General features: G+C 48.8%; 1 protein-coding gene across 1 annotated transcript; it reads right to left on the bottom strand.

Moving 5' to 3' along the window:
• Window positions 1-620: 620 nt before the first annotated feature.
• GABRQ (gamma-aminobutyric acid type A receptor subunit theta) lies at window positions 621-16643 on the bottom strand. The gene is made up of 9 exons (XM_050775405.1): window positions 16219-16643; window positions 14103-14191; window positions 8946-9013; window positions 7360-7580; window positions 4619-4701; window positions 4082-4219; window positions 3352-3504; window positions 2152-2408; window positions 621-1379 (listed from the first exon to the last, which is right to left on the bottom strand). Exons 1-9 carry the CDS (start codon window positions 16365-16367, stop codon window positions 639-641), a joined length of 1899 nt encoding a protein of 632 aa, XP_050631362.1. The 5' UTR covers window positions 16368-16643; the 3' UTR covers window positions 621-638.
• Between the last annotated feature and the right edge of the window lie 736 nt (window positions 16644-17379).

The raw sequence follows: 17379 nt of genomic DNA, 5'->3' as shown, positions 1-17379 counted from the left end.
CTAAACACCACACTCAAATGCAGCAAATACAGTGGGGGAAAGGCACTTACAAATGCTCCCTAAGTGTCCTACAGGCAGTTCCCTGAACTTCCAAGCCATGGTTAGCCCTTTAGCTGTGAACCCCAGCCCAACCCAGCTTGACTTTCTTCTATAAAGCCCTAAGCAGAGGGTGAGCAAGATCCATAATCCCTAGGAGGAAACAAAAAAAGAAGAAAAAATGTAATAAAAAAGAAATGTTGACACCTCAGTGGGGACAGAAAAGCCCCCAGAAACGTTTGTGGGCAAGGCCCAGATCCTTGCCCCATTCCCCAACCTGGCTCTTCTCTGTCCTCTAAACATTTCCAGGGGCTTTTCTATGCTTATTCCTTGTTACAAGTCTTTGAAAAGGTGAGAGTCTTCTAGCTGGAAAGGAAATCCATGTGCTGTTTACCTCCAACTCCTACTCAATCCCTTCCCTTCCAGCTAGAACATGTTCCTTCCAATTACTCCCCACCTCATGTTTATAAAGAGAAGTATGAACTCATTGGATTGCCCAAATAACCACAAAATAAAAGGAACAAAGGAAAGAGGGAAAAACCCAAAAGAAACTGTGAAATGAGCACAGCACAGTGCTCCTGCCCTTCTGGAGCACTGGGGGACTAATACATATGGTATACCCAGTAAACAATGTTGAATAACCCAAAGGCCAGAGGGAAGAGGAACCGGGACCACTTGTCAACCTTAGGGACGTAGTCAGGGTTAAAGAGATCAAAGGAGAACCCTTCAGTGAAGGAGCACCCAGGGCTTGGGGGGCAACTATCCTCAGACTCTGAGCTATTGTCCTTCTCATGGCCATGGGCCATGAGCTCATCCTCATTAAGGCCCCAGGTACTGTTAGTATCACATTTGAGTTGCTCCTCAACGGCAAGGCAGCCACTCTTGACACTGTTGTCATCAAGGTCCCAGCCTGCTTCTTGCACACCCTTCTTGCCATCGTGAAGCATGGGCTTCCCACTGGGGCCATGACCATGGTGCTCATCTGAGCTCAAGCTCTCATCGGAATCTTCATGGTCATGGGTAACACCACGGCCATGGGCTTCGGCACGGTTGCGGATTTCGGTAGGAATAATACTGTCATCAGCCTGGAAACCATTAAAGCGAACACCATAGCTGTGCCGGGCCTGCTCTGAGGTGGAGGGGAGATCACTCAGGCTTTCTCCAGTGGCCAGGGGGGCCTGGCCTGAGAGAGAAGTGAGTGGGCTGAGGCTTTCCGAGGTGGCCAGCTGGGCCTGCTCGGAGGTGGACGTCAAAGAACCGAGGCTTTCCGGGCTTGCCAGGGGGGCCTGCGCTGGGGTGATGGGGAGAGAGCTGACTCCGTCTTCCACGTTAATCAGGCCATCCTTTGAGGAGATAATGGATAGGCTCATCAGTTTCATATCGCCTAGATGGATATGCACTGGGGGGAGGGAGGAGGGAAGGGACTTCCCTCATCAGCACTTGCAATGTTACTGCTGATCTCTTTGACAGATAGAGCCAGCTCCTCTTGGGGTCTCTGCTGTTCAAGGGGTGAGGAACAGGACCAATCGGCTGTTAGCATGCAAGGGAAGGCTATGGAGGCTGCCAAGCCAGTGTCTCGCTGGGGGCAGCTGCTCCCTCAGGAGTGCTGTGTGGTGGGTGGATGCCTGCTCAGGTAGGCAGGACCGGGCTTTCTGCGAAGGAGGGAGGTTGCTGGGCATTAACATACTGCCCACAGCAAAAGCCTCAGCATTGCCTTGGGAGTCTGAAGTGCCAAGGAAGGAGGGGTAGGTAGGCCAGTCTCTCCGGTGACTGTCTTCCTTTCAGCCTCCCTGTGCCCATCTTCCCTTCCAGCTTCATTGCCTGCTCTGGAAGCATGCAAAGTGGACCAAATTCAGTCCAAAGGTCTGGAGAAATTTAGCTCTGCCACTTACTTGCCTTGTGACCTTGGACAATGATCATCTATAAAAGAGTGATGGGAAATAGTACTACTTCTTATATGTTGTGTGTGTGCTCTGTGTGTGTGTGTGTGTTTTGCATGTGCGCCCGTGCGTGTGTGCATATTTAAAAAGCTAAGAAATGCAAAAGGGTCAAAAGCGCTAAGCCTGGGCTCAAGAGGTGCTCAGGGAAAGCTGATTGTCAGTCAAAAAGTCAAACCTGCACATTTTCCACCACCACTTGCTGGTAGCGGTAGTGGGCAATGACTCTTCGGGGTCTCCTGCGTCGCCTAGGCTGGCGCCGAGGTCCTCGACTGTAGAAAAGATAGTTGATGTAGACATACTCCAGCAAGGACAGGAACACAAAGAACAAGCACACGAGGATATAGATATCAATGGCCTTGATACAGGAAATGTTGGGGAGCTTATCCCGCAGATGTGAGTCGATGGTGGTCAGGATGAGCATTGAAGTTAGGCCTGTAAGCAACACAGTACAGGCTTAGTCTCCTCTGATGGCTAAGATTCTTGGCAACCTATTGGGCCCACAGCCAAACATCGTATTTGGGATGAGGAGGGCCCACAGCAAAGGCCTTCAGCTCTCTCTTTATTCCTTTTCCCCCATCTTTAAACTCAGCCTATGCTTCAATGGTTCAATGACTTCCTATTGCTCTTAGGGTCAAGTCTCAAACCTCTAGCCATGGCTTCATAGCAATTGACATCTTCAGCCCCACCTTGTCCTATGATGGCTCCTTTCCCTTTTGCCTTTCTTTAGTTATTGGGAAGGTTTTCTGAGCCCTAAACTATCACACAAATATAAAGCTTTAGTCCAGAATGTACTCCTAAAGAGGGAGGCTGAGGAGTCTGCCCACAGATGGTGAAGGAGAAACCAGACCTGGATCTGGGACACACTGACATTCTGCTGGGTGGGGCCAGACAAACCAGGGAGTTGATCTCTTAGGTCTCTTCTTGGTACTGCTCAAAAATTTTTCATGGCTCCCCATGCTTAGACATAAAGTACAAGGTCTTCCTAATCCTGACCAGGCTGTCTTTCTGCTGCTCTCCTCATTTCCTCAGCTCCTCTTTCAGACACCCTGTGATTTAGCCCGCTTTTAATGGCCCCTATGATCTAAACTTATGACTTGTCCATTTACTTATGGATTCAAGAAATAATGAATTCTGGTACTCGGGGCTCAACAGGCCAAGATTGCAACCTTGATTTTTTTTTTCACATCTGTTTCTAATGTTGGTCTCTCTACTGGGGATTGGCTGTGCACCTGTACGTAGGTACAAATGTCTATTGGAAAAATCCTTGTTTCCTTGCCTGTGTAGTCACACACTGTTCCAGGTACTTTTTCCTTACTCTCAACTTTTTTTGAGCCAAATGACCCAAATTCCGTCAAGGGACAGAGACAGAACCTACCAATTGTCACCCTGGCTGCAGAGGAATCATAGTTCATCCAAAATGATATCCAAGAGGTAATAGTGGTGAGGACAGTAGGCCAGTAGACTTGCACAAGGTAGCTGTTAACTTCCCTCTGAACCTGGAACTTCAGTATCAGGCGTATGTAGGAACCTGGCAAGGAGACACGCTGGAATTAGGGTGGCAGGGCTGAGGGGCATTTGCAGGGTGGAGAGGTACAGGATGGAGAAGGAGGGGAGGAGGGGAGAGCAATGGGCAGTTCAGCTTGTAATACTCCATCCAGAGGCATCCAGCTTGGGCGGACCACAGATCTGGTTCTGTTTGTTGCACCAGCAGGTCAGTGACAATGGCATATCTCAGTAGGCGCATGAGCATAGCAAGTCTGCTCTCTCCACCTTCCTTTCTCACTTGCTCCATGTTAGGTGAAGTTTTGGAATGGGTGAGGCAAGAGATGTTCCCAAAGTGCAAGCAGATGGAGGGTGAAAGACCAGCCCTGAGAGGAGCATGAATCTTTCACACCTGCAGAGTGTTGTGAGCCTGGCTAAGTGCTTCCACAGCCATTCCTCATTGGCAGTGGATGAGCCACTGGGGCTTTATTAAGGGGGCCTGGAACCAGTAGGAAATGGAAAAGGAGGCATCAGAGATTAGGAGCCAAAATCAGAGGCCACTAGGAGTTTATGGAGGTGCAAGGGAGACATGAGACAGGAGAGAAGGAATGGGTCAGACCCACCTGTGTAGAAATACACCTCCTTGCTAGTAATCGTCCTCCCCAGGAAAGTGAACTGAGGGATATGCAGCTCCTCAGTCATGTGGATGGCGTTCCCATTGTCATCCCAGAATAATATGATGTCTTCAACTGTGTAACCATCTGGGAAGGAGAGAAACAGAGGTAGTCTCAGATTCTTAGAAAGAAAGAAAAAAGACATGCTACAAGCTCCTACCCACTAACTTGCACACACTTTCCCAATAGGAAGGTGACATTTTCCCAGAGGACCGTTTATGCTCTAAAGACCACCTAGTCCCAGATGCCATATTTATACATCTATCCATCAATAAATCATCTATCACCTATCTATCTCTCTACCATCTTTCTCTCTTATTTCTATCATCTATCTATCCTCTAGCATCTATTTATTTTGGGAGAGAGAATGGAGGGAGGGAGGGAGCACAGGAGATACACTGTTCCTTTTACTGTCAATTTAGCCTCTGCTTCCCTGATCACCACAGCCCCAAGTAGGGAAGAGGGGGCCATAAGAGACATACGTACAGCTCTCCACCACCAGGTTGCAGGCCTGCTTGTCCATAGGGAATTTATGCAGATCCAGGGAACAGGCTGCTGTAGTGGTGAGTCTGCAAAGGAAAACAAAAAGGAAGGAGAAAGTGAGTCAAGCCTAGGCAAACAACCATTGCTGAGGAAACTGCAGGGGTGGGGAGGGAAGAGTTACCCTGAGGACTGACCCATGTGTAGAAAGGAGAGAGGAAATTTGTATGTGACAAAGTAACCAAGAGACCTGGCAGCACATAAACAGAGAACACATGTATGGCTGGCACGTCAGAAAACTGCAGGGTGTCAGATGGGAAGGGCCCTGGAGGAAACTGAATGCAGAGACGGAAAGGGGTGCTTCCTACAGAAGGAGTGAGGCTAGCAAGAGAAAACTGTGCTACACCAAATCAGCTGAGACTCCAGATGCAATGTGAAGTGCTGGTCTCAAGTGTGCATGTACATTTGGGAGCCTCAATCCAGGCCTGCCTCTGGCCACATCTGTACACAAGCCAGAGGTGCAGGCCTATGTGGGTATTGGGGACTAGCAAAATGTCAGCGGGTATGAAATGGACAGAAGGGATAAACATATCTGTGGTGGGCCATGGCACTGTTGACAGTACATGAAGTGGGCAGGAGCTTTAAGTTGCAACGTGGTGGGAGCATCCATAAGAAGAATCTGGCCAGGCGCAGTGGCTCATGCCTGTAATCCCAGCACTTCGGGAGGCCAAGGCAGGCAGATCAGGTCAGGAGATGGAGACCATCCTGGCTAACACAGTGAAGCCCCGTCTCTACTAAAAATACAAAAAATTAGCTGGGTGTGGTGGCAGTCACCTGTATTCTCAGCTACTGGGGAGGCTGAAGCAAGAGAATTGCTTGAACCCAGGAGGTGGATGTTGCAGTGAGCCGACATCATGCCACTGCACTCCAGCCTGGGCAACAGAGCAAGACTCCATCTCAAAAGAAGAAGAAGAAGAAAGGAGAAGAAGGAGAAGAAGGAGAAGGAGAAGAAAAGGAGGAGGAGGAGGAGGAGGAGGAGGAGGAGAAGGAGGAGGAGGAGGAGGAGGAGGAGGAGGAGGAGGAGAGAAGGAGGAGGAGGAGAAGGAGGAGGAGGAGGAGGAGGAGGAGGAGGAGGAGGAGGAGGAGGAGGAGGAGAAGGAGGAGGAGGAGGAGGAGGAGGAGGAGAAGGAGGAGGAGGAGAAGGAGGAGGAGGAGAAGGAGGAGGAGGAGAAGGAGGAGGAGGAGGAGGAGGAGGAGGAGGAGGAGAAGGAGGAGGAGGAGGAGGAGGAGGAGGAGGAGGAGGAGGAGAAGGAGGAGGAGGAGAAGGAGGAGGAGGAGGAGGAGGAGAGGAGAAGGAGGAGGAGGAGGAGGAGGAGGAGGAGGAGAAGGAGAAGAAGGAGAAGGAGGAGGAGGAGAAGGAGAAGAAGGAGAAGGAGAAGAAGAAGAAGAAGAAGAAGAAGAAGAGGAAGAGGAAGAGGAAGAGGAAGAGGAAGAGGAAGAGGAAGAAGAAGAAGAAGAAGAAGAAGAAGAAGAAGAAGAAGAAGAAGAAGAAGAAGAAGAAGAAGAAGAAGAAGAAGAACCTGAGGGGGTCTCAGAGGTTCTGAGAAAGTGGGAGAAGTGTCCAGTGGGAGAGAAGATAAAACACAAGCTCTCTACAGCCTCAGCTGAGAGGTTCTGCCCCATCCCTTATTCTGCCCTTCTCATCTGCTAACCCCAGCTGAGTCCCTTTCAATTGCTTCCTTGAAATAATTTTCATTTTGTACACTGGATATGGTGTATGCGTGCACGTGTGAGTGCATGTGTGTTTTTCTCCCTTCTATGAATCCTCCATGTAGCATTATTCAGCTCATTCTTCCTTTAAGTAGAACAAGTGTGACCAGTGACCTGTTCCCTGTGAGTCTTGTTATTTTCTGATTCCAGAGCCTGGGTCTGTGGGAAAGGGGATGGAAAAAGAAAAGAATGGAGCAAGAGCTCCACAGAGAAAGAGAAACCCAGATTAGATCTGTAAAAACCGTAAGAGCCAAACTTTGGTAGCTACTTCTCAGACACATTTTCTGAGCTAAACTGATCTCTTGCATATGTCTTTGGAGACAGTTTGTAAGAGATGCCACTGTGAGAACCCTGGTGACTGTCTCCTATGCTATAACTAGACTAGTGAGGAGTTTCAGCTTGCAATTGTTCTGTGTGTATGGAGAGCCATAGACCAGAGACCCATGCCACACACACTCTGCCCCTCCGCACTCCTGGGGGCCCTGCATGATGCAAAAATGACTGATGGCAGAAAGCAGGCCCCCTCATTCACTGCATGGACTTCAGCATTCATCTTCTCCCTCCCTCACTGCGTGGGAGAGAAAAGACAAAGATAAAGAACAGAATGCATGCAACACTAAGGTGGAGGAAGAAGTCTTTCAGTTGAGGGAATCAAGGAGGACTTCTTGACCAAGGGGGCATTTGAGTTAGGGATTTCAGGGTGGGCAAGGTTTCAATTCATGGAAAGGGGGAAAAGACTGACCAATCAAGACAGAAGGAACAGCAGAAACCAAGGTGTGGGGACAGAACAGCTAAGGGTGTCTATGGGAAACTGAAATTTCCACTTTGGCTACTAGGTCGAACAAGTGAAGGGGGAAGTTCAAGACAGGTTTGGAAAGCAGTGGGTGCCTTTGTGTGTCCCTTAGAGTGTGTTTGTAGAATATTCCGTAGGAAGAAGGAAGTCTGCTGGGACATCCCCAGACCCCTAGGGGACTCACCGGATGCCATACCGCACCGTTCCATCTGGGTGAAGCTGAAACACGCGATTTTCCACAGTCACATCATGCACGAAAGCATCCTTGCTATTCAGAAAGTAGCAGTCAGGGACCCACAACTTCTCATGCATCCGATAGTCCAGGGTCAAGTTCAGGGTGGTCTCATAGTATGCTAAGCGTGAATCTTTCCAAGTCTGATGAAAAAACATCGTGATCGTGTAGTCCTGGGAAGATAAATGTAAACCCCAGTTGTAAGTTTGGTTGTCCAGCGCTCCGTCCTTGGTGTGTGTAGGGTATGTGTGTATGTGTGCATGCACGTGTGTATGCAAGTGTATGAAGTATATCCTAACTATATACAAGTGCATGAAACATACAGATGTTTAAAGAAAGAATAAAATGTATCTTGTGTAATTAAAATCCAGGTTAAGAAACAGAATATTACCAATAACTTTCAAACCCCAATGTATCTCTTCTAGAATATATTTCCCTCACATCCCCAGCAGCAACCATTATCCTAGATTTTATGATAATTCCCTTGCTTTGTGTTAGAGTTTTATTGTCTATGTATTGCTGGAAAACATATTGCTTAGTTGGACCTGTTTTTAAAATTTTATCTGAATGAAATAATACTGTATGTATTCATAATTTGCTTCTTTCACTCAACATTATCTTTGTGAGAGTCACTCAGGCGGACATGTGCAATTATAATTTGTTCACTTGATTTTCTGGATAATATATGAATGTACCACACAGATTATCATGTGAATATGCATACCAAAAGCGTGATGAAATAAAAATGATGAAGTAGAAGTTCCACTTTATATCCCTGCCGAGAGCCGAGAGCCAAGAGCCAGAAAGCTGCAGAGGGTTCCCAATGCTTCTGCTTCATCAACATTGGTATTGTCTAACTTTTGACTATTGCTAATCTGGTATGTAGTGGCTTCTCACTGTGGTTTTATTTTGCACGACTAACAAGGCTAAGCATCTTTTCATATGTTTCATATATTTACCTGCTGTTTAATTTTCTTCACAGAAGTGATATTCTTGTTCACATTTTCTGATAATTTTTCTATTGGTTTAAAAATATTCTCATTAATTCACAAAATGATGCATATTTTGAATATCAGTTCTTCATGCTGCATGTATCTTAGTCCACTGTGATTGATCATTTCACACTTGTTATAATGGTTTTGTTTGTTTTGTAAAACAGGAGTTCCATAAATTTGGTTACACAGAATTTCAATGTAGTTGAAATTACTAGATTTATTTTGTGTGGTCTGTGTTTTCTGTGTCTTTTCAAAGAAATCCTACTGCAAGACACAAAGCCAGTGTTCTACACTATCTTAAAAGCTTCATAAGCCTTTCACTTTTAAGTCTATAATCCATCTGGAACCAAGTTTCTGGATGTGGTGTTGTGGAGGGGTTGAATTAATGTAGTTTTTATTCTGAGTGGCTGCAGTGTCCCAAACCAACCTTGTTCCTTTATGTGAGTTCTGTCACAGGTCAGAACAACTGGACTTGGATTATGAGCCTGCTCCTTGTTCCATGTCCTCTGTTCCCAACCCCATGGCTGGAACTAACACACTTACCATATTCATTTCTGAGATCTGTTCAATGCTGGTGACATAAATAGATATTCTCACAGGCACGGGGGCACCTAGAAGACAGAAAGACGCAATTACATGAAAGGTAGAATAAAGGTTAAGAGCATAAACTTGGGAGCCAGACTGCCTGGGTTTGAACCCTCTTTGACACTTGTTAGTTGTGTGATCCTGAGTAAGTCGCCTAACCCTGCTGAGTCTTAGTCTCCTCATGGGTAACATGGGGATAGTGATAGCGCTGATCTCATGGTTAGAGCGAGGCCTGGCCCACGATATGTGCAAAGGAAGGGGTCAGGGCAAAAGAAAGAGAACGTAAGGGGATGAAGCACTCCTTCGAAACGTTTTCCTGATAAAAACTGAAAAGCAATGAGCCCCAAAGCAGGGGCCAAGATTCATGGTTGTGTGTGCACATGTTTGTGTGTGTGAGTGAATGTGTGAGCATGTTTGTGGGAGTACATGTGTGTGATTGTGTGAGCTGTGTATATCAGTATGTTCGTGCATGTGAGTGAATTTGTGTGTTCATGTGCAGGTGAATGTGCCAGTGTGTGTAAGCATGTTTGTGTGTAAGTGAATGTGTGAGCATGTTTGTGCTCTTGAGTGTGTTGTATGGAAGTAAATCTGTGAGCATGTGAATATGTGTAGGTGTGTTGTCGTGTGGGAGTGTATGATTGTGTTCATGTGCAAGTGAGGGTATGACCATGCATGTCCGTGAGCTTGTCTGTGTGTGAGAGTGAATGTGTGAACATATACATATGAGTTTATGTGAGGATGTCTGTGTGTGAATATGTGAGGGTGGTTTTGTGGGACTGAACCTATGAGCATGTCCATAAGTATGTGTTTGTGTGGAAGTGTGAGTGAATGTGTGAGTGTGTGCATGTATTAGGATATGTGAGCCTGTTCATGTGTTTGTGTATTTGTGAGTATGTCCATGTGTGAGTGAACGCATGCACATGTTCATGTTTGTGAACTAGTTGTGTTGACATAAGTGTACATGAGAATATTTGTGTATTGAGTGATGTGTCCACCTGTACTGGCATAGTCACGTATATGGAAGACTATATTAGCATGTTCGTGTATGTGAGAATGCTCATGTGTGGGTGAATGCAAGAGTGTGTGTGTAAGCATGTTAATGTCCATGCACCTATCAATACAGATGTGCGTATTTTCAGGTGAGTGAATCTGTGAGTATATTGTGAACACGTTCACGTGTGTGAGTGAATATGCGAGTGCTTTCATGTATGTGAGCATGCTCTTGCATGAATGAAGGTGTGATTATGTTTATGTGTGTATGTGTGAGCATGTGTTTGCGTGTGAGGATGTTTATATGTGTCGTGTTTTTGAGTGAATTTGTGAGTGGGCATATTTGTGTGTGGGTGAATGTGAGTATATTCATATGTGTATGTAGATGTGGGAGCATGTTTGTGTGTATGTGTTAATGTGTGAGTGAATTTGAGTGTGGTATTGTATGTAACGTGTGTAGTAAATGTGTGAGTGTGAGTGTGTGAGCATGTTAAAGTGTGTGAATAAATTCGTGAAGGTGTTTGGATGTGTGAGCATGTTTGTGTGAGTGAATGTGTGTGCATGTAAGTGTGTTAATGTGAATAAATTTGCATGTGTTTGTGAGCATGTCTGAGTTTGAGTGAATGCGTGCATATGATCATGTGTGTATGTGGGCTTGTGTGTTTGGTGTATGTGAGCATGCTAATATGTGAGTAAAAGTGAACGTGTGATCATGCTCAGTGGGTGTGTCTATGTGTGAGAATGAATTTGTGAGCGTGTTCATGTGACTGGGTGAGTGCACAGGAGAGGGTAATTGTGTGTGTTAATGTGTGAGTGTGACAGTGTGTGAATGTCTGTGTTAGTGTACTTCTGCCTCCTAGCTTTTTTCACACCCAGGTGTTAGCACTGTCCACTTGCAGGACTCACATGTGTTCATGGATGTGAAAATATGTAGTAAACTGTAAGGCACTGTGGGCAAATGCATTTTTATTGTTCGCTCCTCAGCTCAAAGCTTTCTACAGCCAGTCCCACAGCAAAGCCCTTAAGTCTCCATGTATTACATCACACTGCTGCTAGGGAAACATGCATGATGCCTGCAATTCAGCCTGCTGGTTTTACTGCAGGCTGATTGCCCAGAAGCTGAGCTGCAAAGAGAGAAATGTGTTATTCCAAACCCAAAGCTTCACAAAGGAAAGCTCTATTGGGAATAAGCATCTGAATGGCAGCCGTGAAATAAATGAGCCTCTGTGTTAGGGTACAGCCCAGACTCCAGCATCCAGGCCTGTTGTGAACAAGCCCCAGAAAAGTGCTATGTGGTGACAGGAGTTCCGAGAAACACAGTTCTTAATGACTGCCTTTTGGGCTCCCCACATGCCTTTAGAGAAGGGAAGCTGTGTTAAGCAGGCAACAAGCTCCAGAGGGGCCAGGCAGCCAGCTACACCTCAGTGTTAGACTTCTCTAGACCATTCCGCATGATTCAGGCAACTCCTTTCCTTATGGTGGAATGCTGACGACCCCGAAGGGCTAGGCCAGAAACCTAGTTCAACTAGAACTCCTAGTTGAAAGGAAAGCGGGAGCTGAAATGCAGTTCACATTCCCCTCACCAAGCCATGAGTAGCACAGGGATGCAGCTCAGAGGAAGGGGACATTCTTCTAAGTTATCCCCTTAAAGGGGAACCTTTTGTGCTAGTAGTGGTCAGGATGAGAATTTAGATGAGGAATCCCATATCCTTAAATGGATAATGGGGGTGGGGGGCATGAGAAATGTCATATCCTTAAACGGCTAGAAAGGTGGGGGTGGGGGTGGGGGATGAGAAACGTCCTGATAAGGAGTCCAAATACCACGTCTAGGATGGTGGCCCCAGTACATCACTGTCCCACCCTGCCCCCTCAGGAAGGCAGGAAAAGTGGTGGGAGTAATCACCTCCCTTTCTCCTGGAACCTTTGCTGCCTCAACTCCTCTTCCTACCTAGCAGATGAATGAAGGAATGATGAAAATATCTCCTTCATTCCTTCACAACATGGGGTGCCTAAATCATGCCAGGTGCTAAGCTAGGTGAAGCCCTCAAGGGCGGTCTTTTGCCACAATGCACAGTCCCAGTTCTCTTGCCCAGAAGGAATTGGCTTTGTTAATCTTCTCTGGATCCTCCTCCTCCTTTTCATCCTCCTCCTCTTCTCATTGTCCTCCATATGCAAGGAAGGAATAAGGCTCTTGTTTGAACTGGACCACAGTTAAGTGAGGCCTCTGCATGTGGGGTATATGTGCAGAAGTGAGGGGAGGTATGCCCTGAAACTCTACTCCACCTCTGACACAGGGGAATTTGACTCTGTGTCTAGTGGGGGAGCCCTGGAGTCCCCAAACGCAGACTGCCTTGGCCCAGCTATCCCATCAACTGGTCTCTCCTCCCACACCCACCATGCAACAGCCTCAGACCTAAAGCCTGTGGTGCCCCCTTCTGTTTAAATGCTAGAAGGTCCTGAGTTGTCCTTGCCCTCCTACCTTCATCTGTTTGGCTAAATCAAGCCAGGGATCCAGTTTTTCTCACACGCTGCAGGTGTGCACGTCCACAAAGCTTAGGGTAACCCTCCCCAGAGATTGATTCTTGCCCCTGTTCCCTCCCCCGGCCCTGGATGCCTGCAGAGATGGCAACCTGGCCCTGAAACAGTGGGGAGAATGTGGTTGGTGTACTCAAATGGTTGTTGGTCAGCCTCTGCTGAGAAACGTGAGAAAGGCAAGACAAAAAAACGAAGTAGCTATTCCCATGTCACCCATTGGTGCTTGGTGCAGCTAATCCAAAAGATCCCAAAGTCGCTGCCATACAAGGACGTGCTGCCTGTACTCTAACACTTGGATTCCCATATGGCCAGACCTTTATCCCTCGGGGACCCACCCAGAAGACACGCTGCTGTTTTTGCAATGAAAGAGCCTGCCTTCTGGCCTTTCTATCCTAGCTTCCCAGTATGCTCTCAGCTTTAATCCCGCGGGCTGTGCCTTCTGCTCTCAGACTCTGGAGGGAGCAAGGGAGCAAAGGGGGAAGCACCAGTTCAGGGTCCCACCTCCAAAGCTGAGGGCCCAGGGCTACCACCTTGGTTTTCCCGGTGGCGCTCCCCAGGCCAAACTGGTCTACCCAAGGGCCGAATCCTCTCAGCTGTGTTTTCTTAGGGTGGAGACAGAGTGTATTTGGAAGACCTCTATTCATATGCATAAATGCATATCATTAGCTTTCATTAACCCTTTAGAGTGGGAGCTTCCTTTGAGCTGGAATGTAACTAACCTCTTTTTAATGGACCGTTTCTTTTGTTTGTCCTTGATCTAGGTTTTCTAGGTGTCCCCTGGGCTACGGAATGCTGCCGTTGCTATGCGGGGTCAGGGTAGGTTGCCTGTCGCTTAAAGTTGTGTGGTCCAGGCTAGTCGCCCTTTTTAAATGGGAGGCTAATTACGAAAATGGGGGAGGAACTGATGTATGATTTTCCTGGGGGGTTGTGTGTCAGTTTCTTTGTCAGTTTTAATTTCAGCACCAGAGATCTGAGTAGTAGGCTGAGGAGTTTGGATTTTATTTGGTAGTTAGATAAAACCATTAAAAGTTCCTGAGGTGATCTATCTGGGTTTATAAAGACCACACTGACTGCGGTGTCTTGAATAGACTGGGAATGAGGGAGCTGAGGTGGAAGTGTCCAGTGCCTGGGTGAGTTAAGTACACTAGACAGAAAAGACCATGCTCTCAGTTTTGAACTGGCTGAATGGGACAAGTGCCCAGGGTGTGAAGAATGTGCTCAAGTAGAAGAATATGTGTCCTCCCAGGAGCTGGAGCAGAAAACTCTAGCCTGAGAAACACGGCACGCTGCATCCTGTACACCCATTTCTGTGCTTCGCTCTTTGCCAGCCACACCATTGTAAGGGGAGTGTGGAGGAGGTAGAAGGCCCTCATGTATCTGAAGGCAGAGAAGTGAGAGATATTACAGGGTGCAGAAGGCCTGGGGGTGCTTCCTTGCTGGTCTCTGCAGAGTCAGGAAGGTGGGATCTAGAGAGGCACAGGTGTAGAGCCCACCGGGTACCACTGGTCAGCTTACAGGGCAGGGCTGGCTTGCTGTGTCTCTGCTTTAGGACACCTAACCCAAGTTCTCTTGTGTCTGGATATGGCTTACCTCCAAAATTCGGTCTCAGGCGGACATCGTATCTCGACAGCACCCTGTCCAAAATCTTTTGAACCACAGCTTCATTTGCACAATTTTTGCTGAAACAGAGAAGTCATAAGTAAATGCTGGTCGATTTGGGGCCGACTTGCCAGTGGTTGCCTTGCTAGGGCCTTCTCTTCTCCAGCACATACGCAGACATGTCCAGTCATATGTGTACACACTCTCTCTCCCTGCTCCCCTCCCTCCCCATGGTGAGTCAGCCAGAAGCGCAGTGGTGACGCAGACTCCTTTTCCCCCCTATCTTCCCAGCTTTAATCCAGAGGGTGGGGCTCAGAGACTGGATCCCTGTTACCAGGCAGGACTTGTGGGGGTTGAAGAGAGGAGGTGGTAGGAGAAGGGGAGACGAAGAAGAGTGGGCAGATGAAAGCCCTCAGAAAAATGCATTACCTCAGCCCCCTCAAGAGCCCCATCTTGCAATCAGCCTGGGCGCTGTTTTCTAGGTTGGTGGGGGTCCTCCCTCCAGGGGCACCTGCTTGCCCCAGGAAAAGTCATCTTTCACTCTCAGTGCCCTCGTAAGATGAGCTCAAAGTCACATTTTCCCTTACCTGGGCTAGGGCTGGGCATTTTTTAGTCACTTTTATGTCAACCTTGTTTCTGTACACCTCTGTTTTCCAGACTTGGCATATGGCATAAGACACACAGAGAGAGCCTTGCTGGTGTAGCTGAGATTTATGACCCTCATCCAACCAAACCATTTCAGATTCTTGGGGCTCAGAGCTCTCCTCGGAAAGACATCTATTCTGGGAGCAGGTATCTCTCTTGCTAAGCATGTGCTTCCACCCTGGAGGTGTCTTGGGTGAGCATAGGTAAGTGGACCCACCCCAGCTCTGCGGAGAGCTGACCTTTCCAGAGATCTCTGACATGCTCACCCAATTCACCTAGACCTTCAACAGGGCTCCTTCCCCAACAGGGCTTGTGAATCAGAACAGGCCCCGGCATCACTGTGACTCTTCGAATCTTTGACGCATTGCCCAGGGAACGTCAGCCCCTGCAAATGTGTGTGTGTGTGTGTGTGTGTGTGTGTGTGTGTGTGTGCGCGTGCGCGCGCGCATGTGTGCATGTTCACTGGCGCAGTATGGTATGTTGGGTTGAGGGCACTGCAGGGCTGTTTGCTGGAACCTTGCCAAACTAACACCACCCCCGCCCCCCGCCTTTTATGAGTACATGTTAATTTCTGGCTTGCCATTTAAACATTGTTAAAAATTACTCCTAATCATCTTTAATCAAAAATTTCATTTTGCAACATTCCAAAATGTGTACATGAATTATTCCCAAATTAAAGCAATGCATTCCCACCTGTTTCCAAGCACACATTACCCATGTGCCAAAGCTCAGGATCTGTGGCCACCCCAAATACACATTTCTGTGTGATTTACATGTAAAGGCTTCAGATATTCGCACATCCAAACAAACTTGAAATCAAAATGAGAAAAAAACCGGAATCTTCAAATATTTTCACACGACTAAGTACAAAAGCATACCCATCCCAGACCACACGATTCGTGGTTATTCAGACACGATCGCACTGTCTGGGCTCCGATGGGTTTGAGTTAATCATTTCTATCTGCCGCATTGGAAAGAGTCCTTCACCCCCTCAACACATGCATGCACGCGCGGGCGCCTCAGGGAATGTACTAAAATGTAGACTCAAACAGGTGTCTCTCCTGTCTGTGTTTTGTGAATTGCCCATCATCCTGTACCCTCCTCCCCAATCCCACAGGTGCCAAAGCTGGGGAAAGCTGCCGGGAACCTTAAATCCTTGGGGATGGATGGGCAGATCCTGGGACGAGGGCAACTCCCGCCCCCACCCCTCGGGCTGCGGTTTGGGCACACGCAGGGCTCAGTCAAGCTCCGCAGTAACAGGTGGGCGGAAGCACAGGGCTCCATTTCAACACCCCACTCCCACCTCACCCCTTCTAGGGGCCAATAGGCAGGGGCCCGGGCGCCAGGGCTCAGCGAGCCCGGGTCCAAGTCCCCTCCAGCCCGCTCCGTCCAAGAGGCCAGAGGTTATCTGCCCGTCTCCATTCCCGTCCCCGCCATGCCTAGCCTGGCGGTGCCCGCTTACCAGTTGAAGAGGTTCAGGACGACTTCGGGCACAGCGGAGGAGAACTCGAAGTGGAATTTCGGGATGGGACTGGGGTAGTTGCCCTCCGCGAGCCAGGTCCTGATGAGCAGCAGGATCACTGCGGCTCGCAGCATGCCTCGGATGCCCATGGCTGGGGCGTTCTGGGCGCCTAAAGGCGCGGGAGATGGGGCCTCGAAAAGCGACAGAGGTGGGGTGGGGAGTGGATCACTACTGGGGCCGGGGAAGGCGGGATTGCTGGCCCTTCCCCAGAGTCGCCTCTAAGGAGAGAGCAGCGAGGGCAAGGGAAGTAGGGGTTGCGGGGGTAGGCCCGGATACCGGAGGTGAGAGCCCGGGAAAAGCAACCACCCAGCAGCTCTGCCGGACGCAGCTCCCCCCAGGGCGCGCCCGGCAGCTGCGAGGTGCGCTCCGTCTGCTGCCACTCCTGGCTGCGACTGGGCACAGATCCCAGCTCGCTGCTGGCTCCGCCCACTCCGACGGCGGCGCAGACCCAGCCAATCGGACAGGTGCTAGGAGCCGCACAAAAAGGCGCGCGCTCCTGCCTCCGCCCGCAGCTTGCGCGCCTCCCGGCCCCCGCCCCTTCAGGCTTCTGCAGTCTTTCCCCGGCCATCTCCAGACACAGACAGGGCGGGGCCGGGCTGGGGGAGGGGGAGGAGGGCTGGCTCCTCGGGGGTTGGGCGGGGAATCCGCCTCAAGGGGCACTGGGTCCTCTCTCTTCTCTGCAAAATGTGAAATGTGTGTTTTTCTTGGAAGAAAGAGCCTGTGCGCGAGAGTTGTATTTTATGGTGAAGGGAGTATGGTAATTTGACTGCCATGGCTGAATCTGCATTCTGAAAGACTTGGACAATTTGGGGGATCAGGAAGTACCCAACGACTGGTCACTCAGTACCCTTGAGCCTCCAGTAACCCCGCGTGCCTTGCTTCTGAGTGAGGTCAAGGGGGATCCTAATGGGTTTTGTTACAGGGCTCCGGCCACATAGGAATGCTCCTCCATCAGAACGGACATTGGGCTACAGGAGCCCAAGAGTTGCTTAAGACTTAAATTTCCTCGAGTGCTCTTCACCCCAACTTTGGGTACTCAGGAAAACGACTCAGGGAACTGGAAGGGCTCACCAACTGGGGTCTCTCTGAGATGTGGTCGTG

The sequence above is a fragment of the Macaca thibetana genome, chromosome X (genome assembly GCF_024542745.1).
Source record: "Macaca thibetana thibetana isolate TM-01 chromosome X, ASM2454274v1, whole genome shotgun sequence".
Classification (NCBI taxonomy): Eukaryota; Metazoa; Chordata; class Mammalia; order Primates; family Cercopithecidae; genus Macaca; species Macaca thibetana.
Note: the sequence above shows the minus strand (reverse complement) of the source record. Positions and strands in the feature narration are given on the sequence as shown.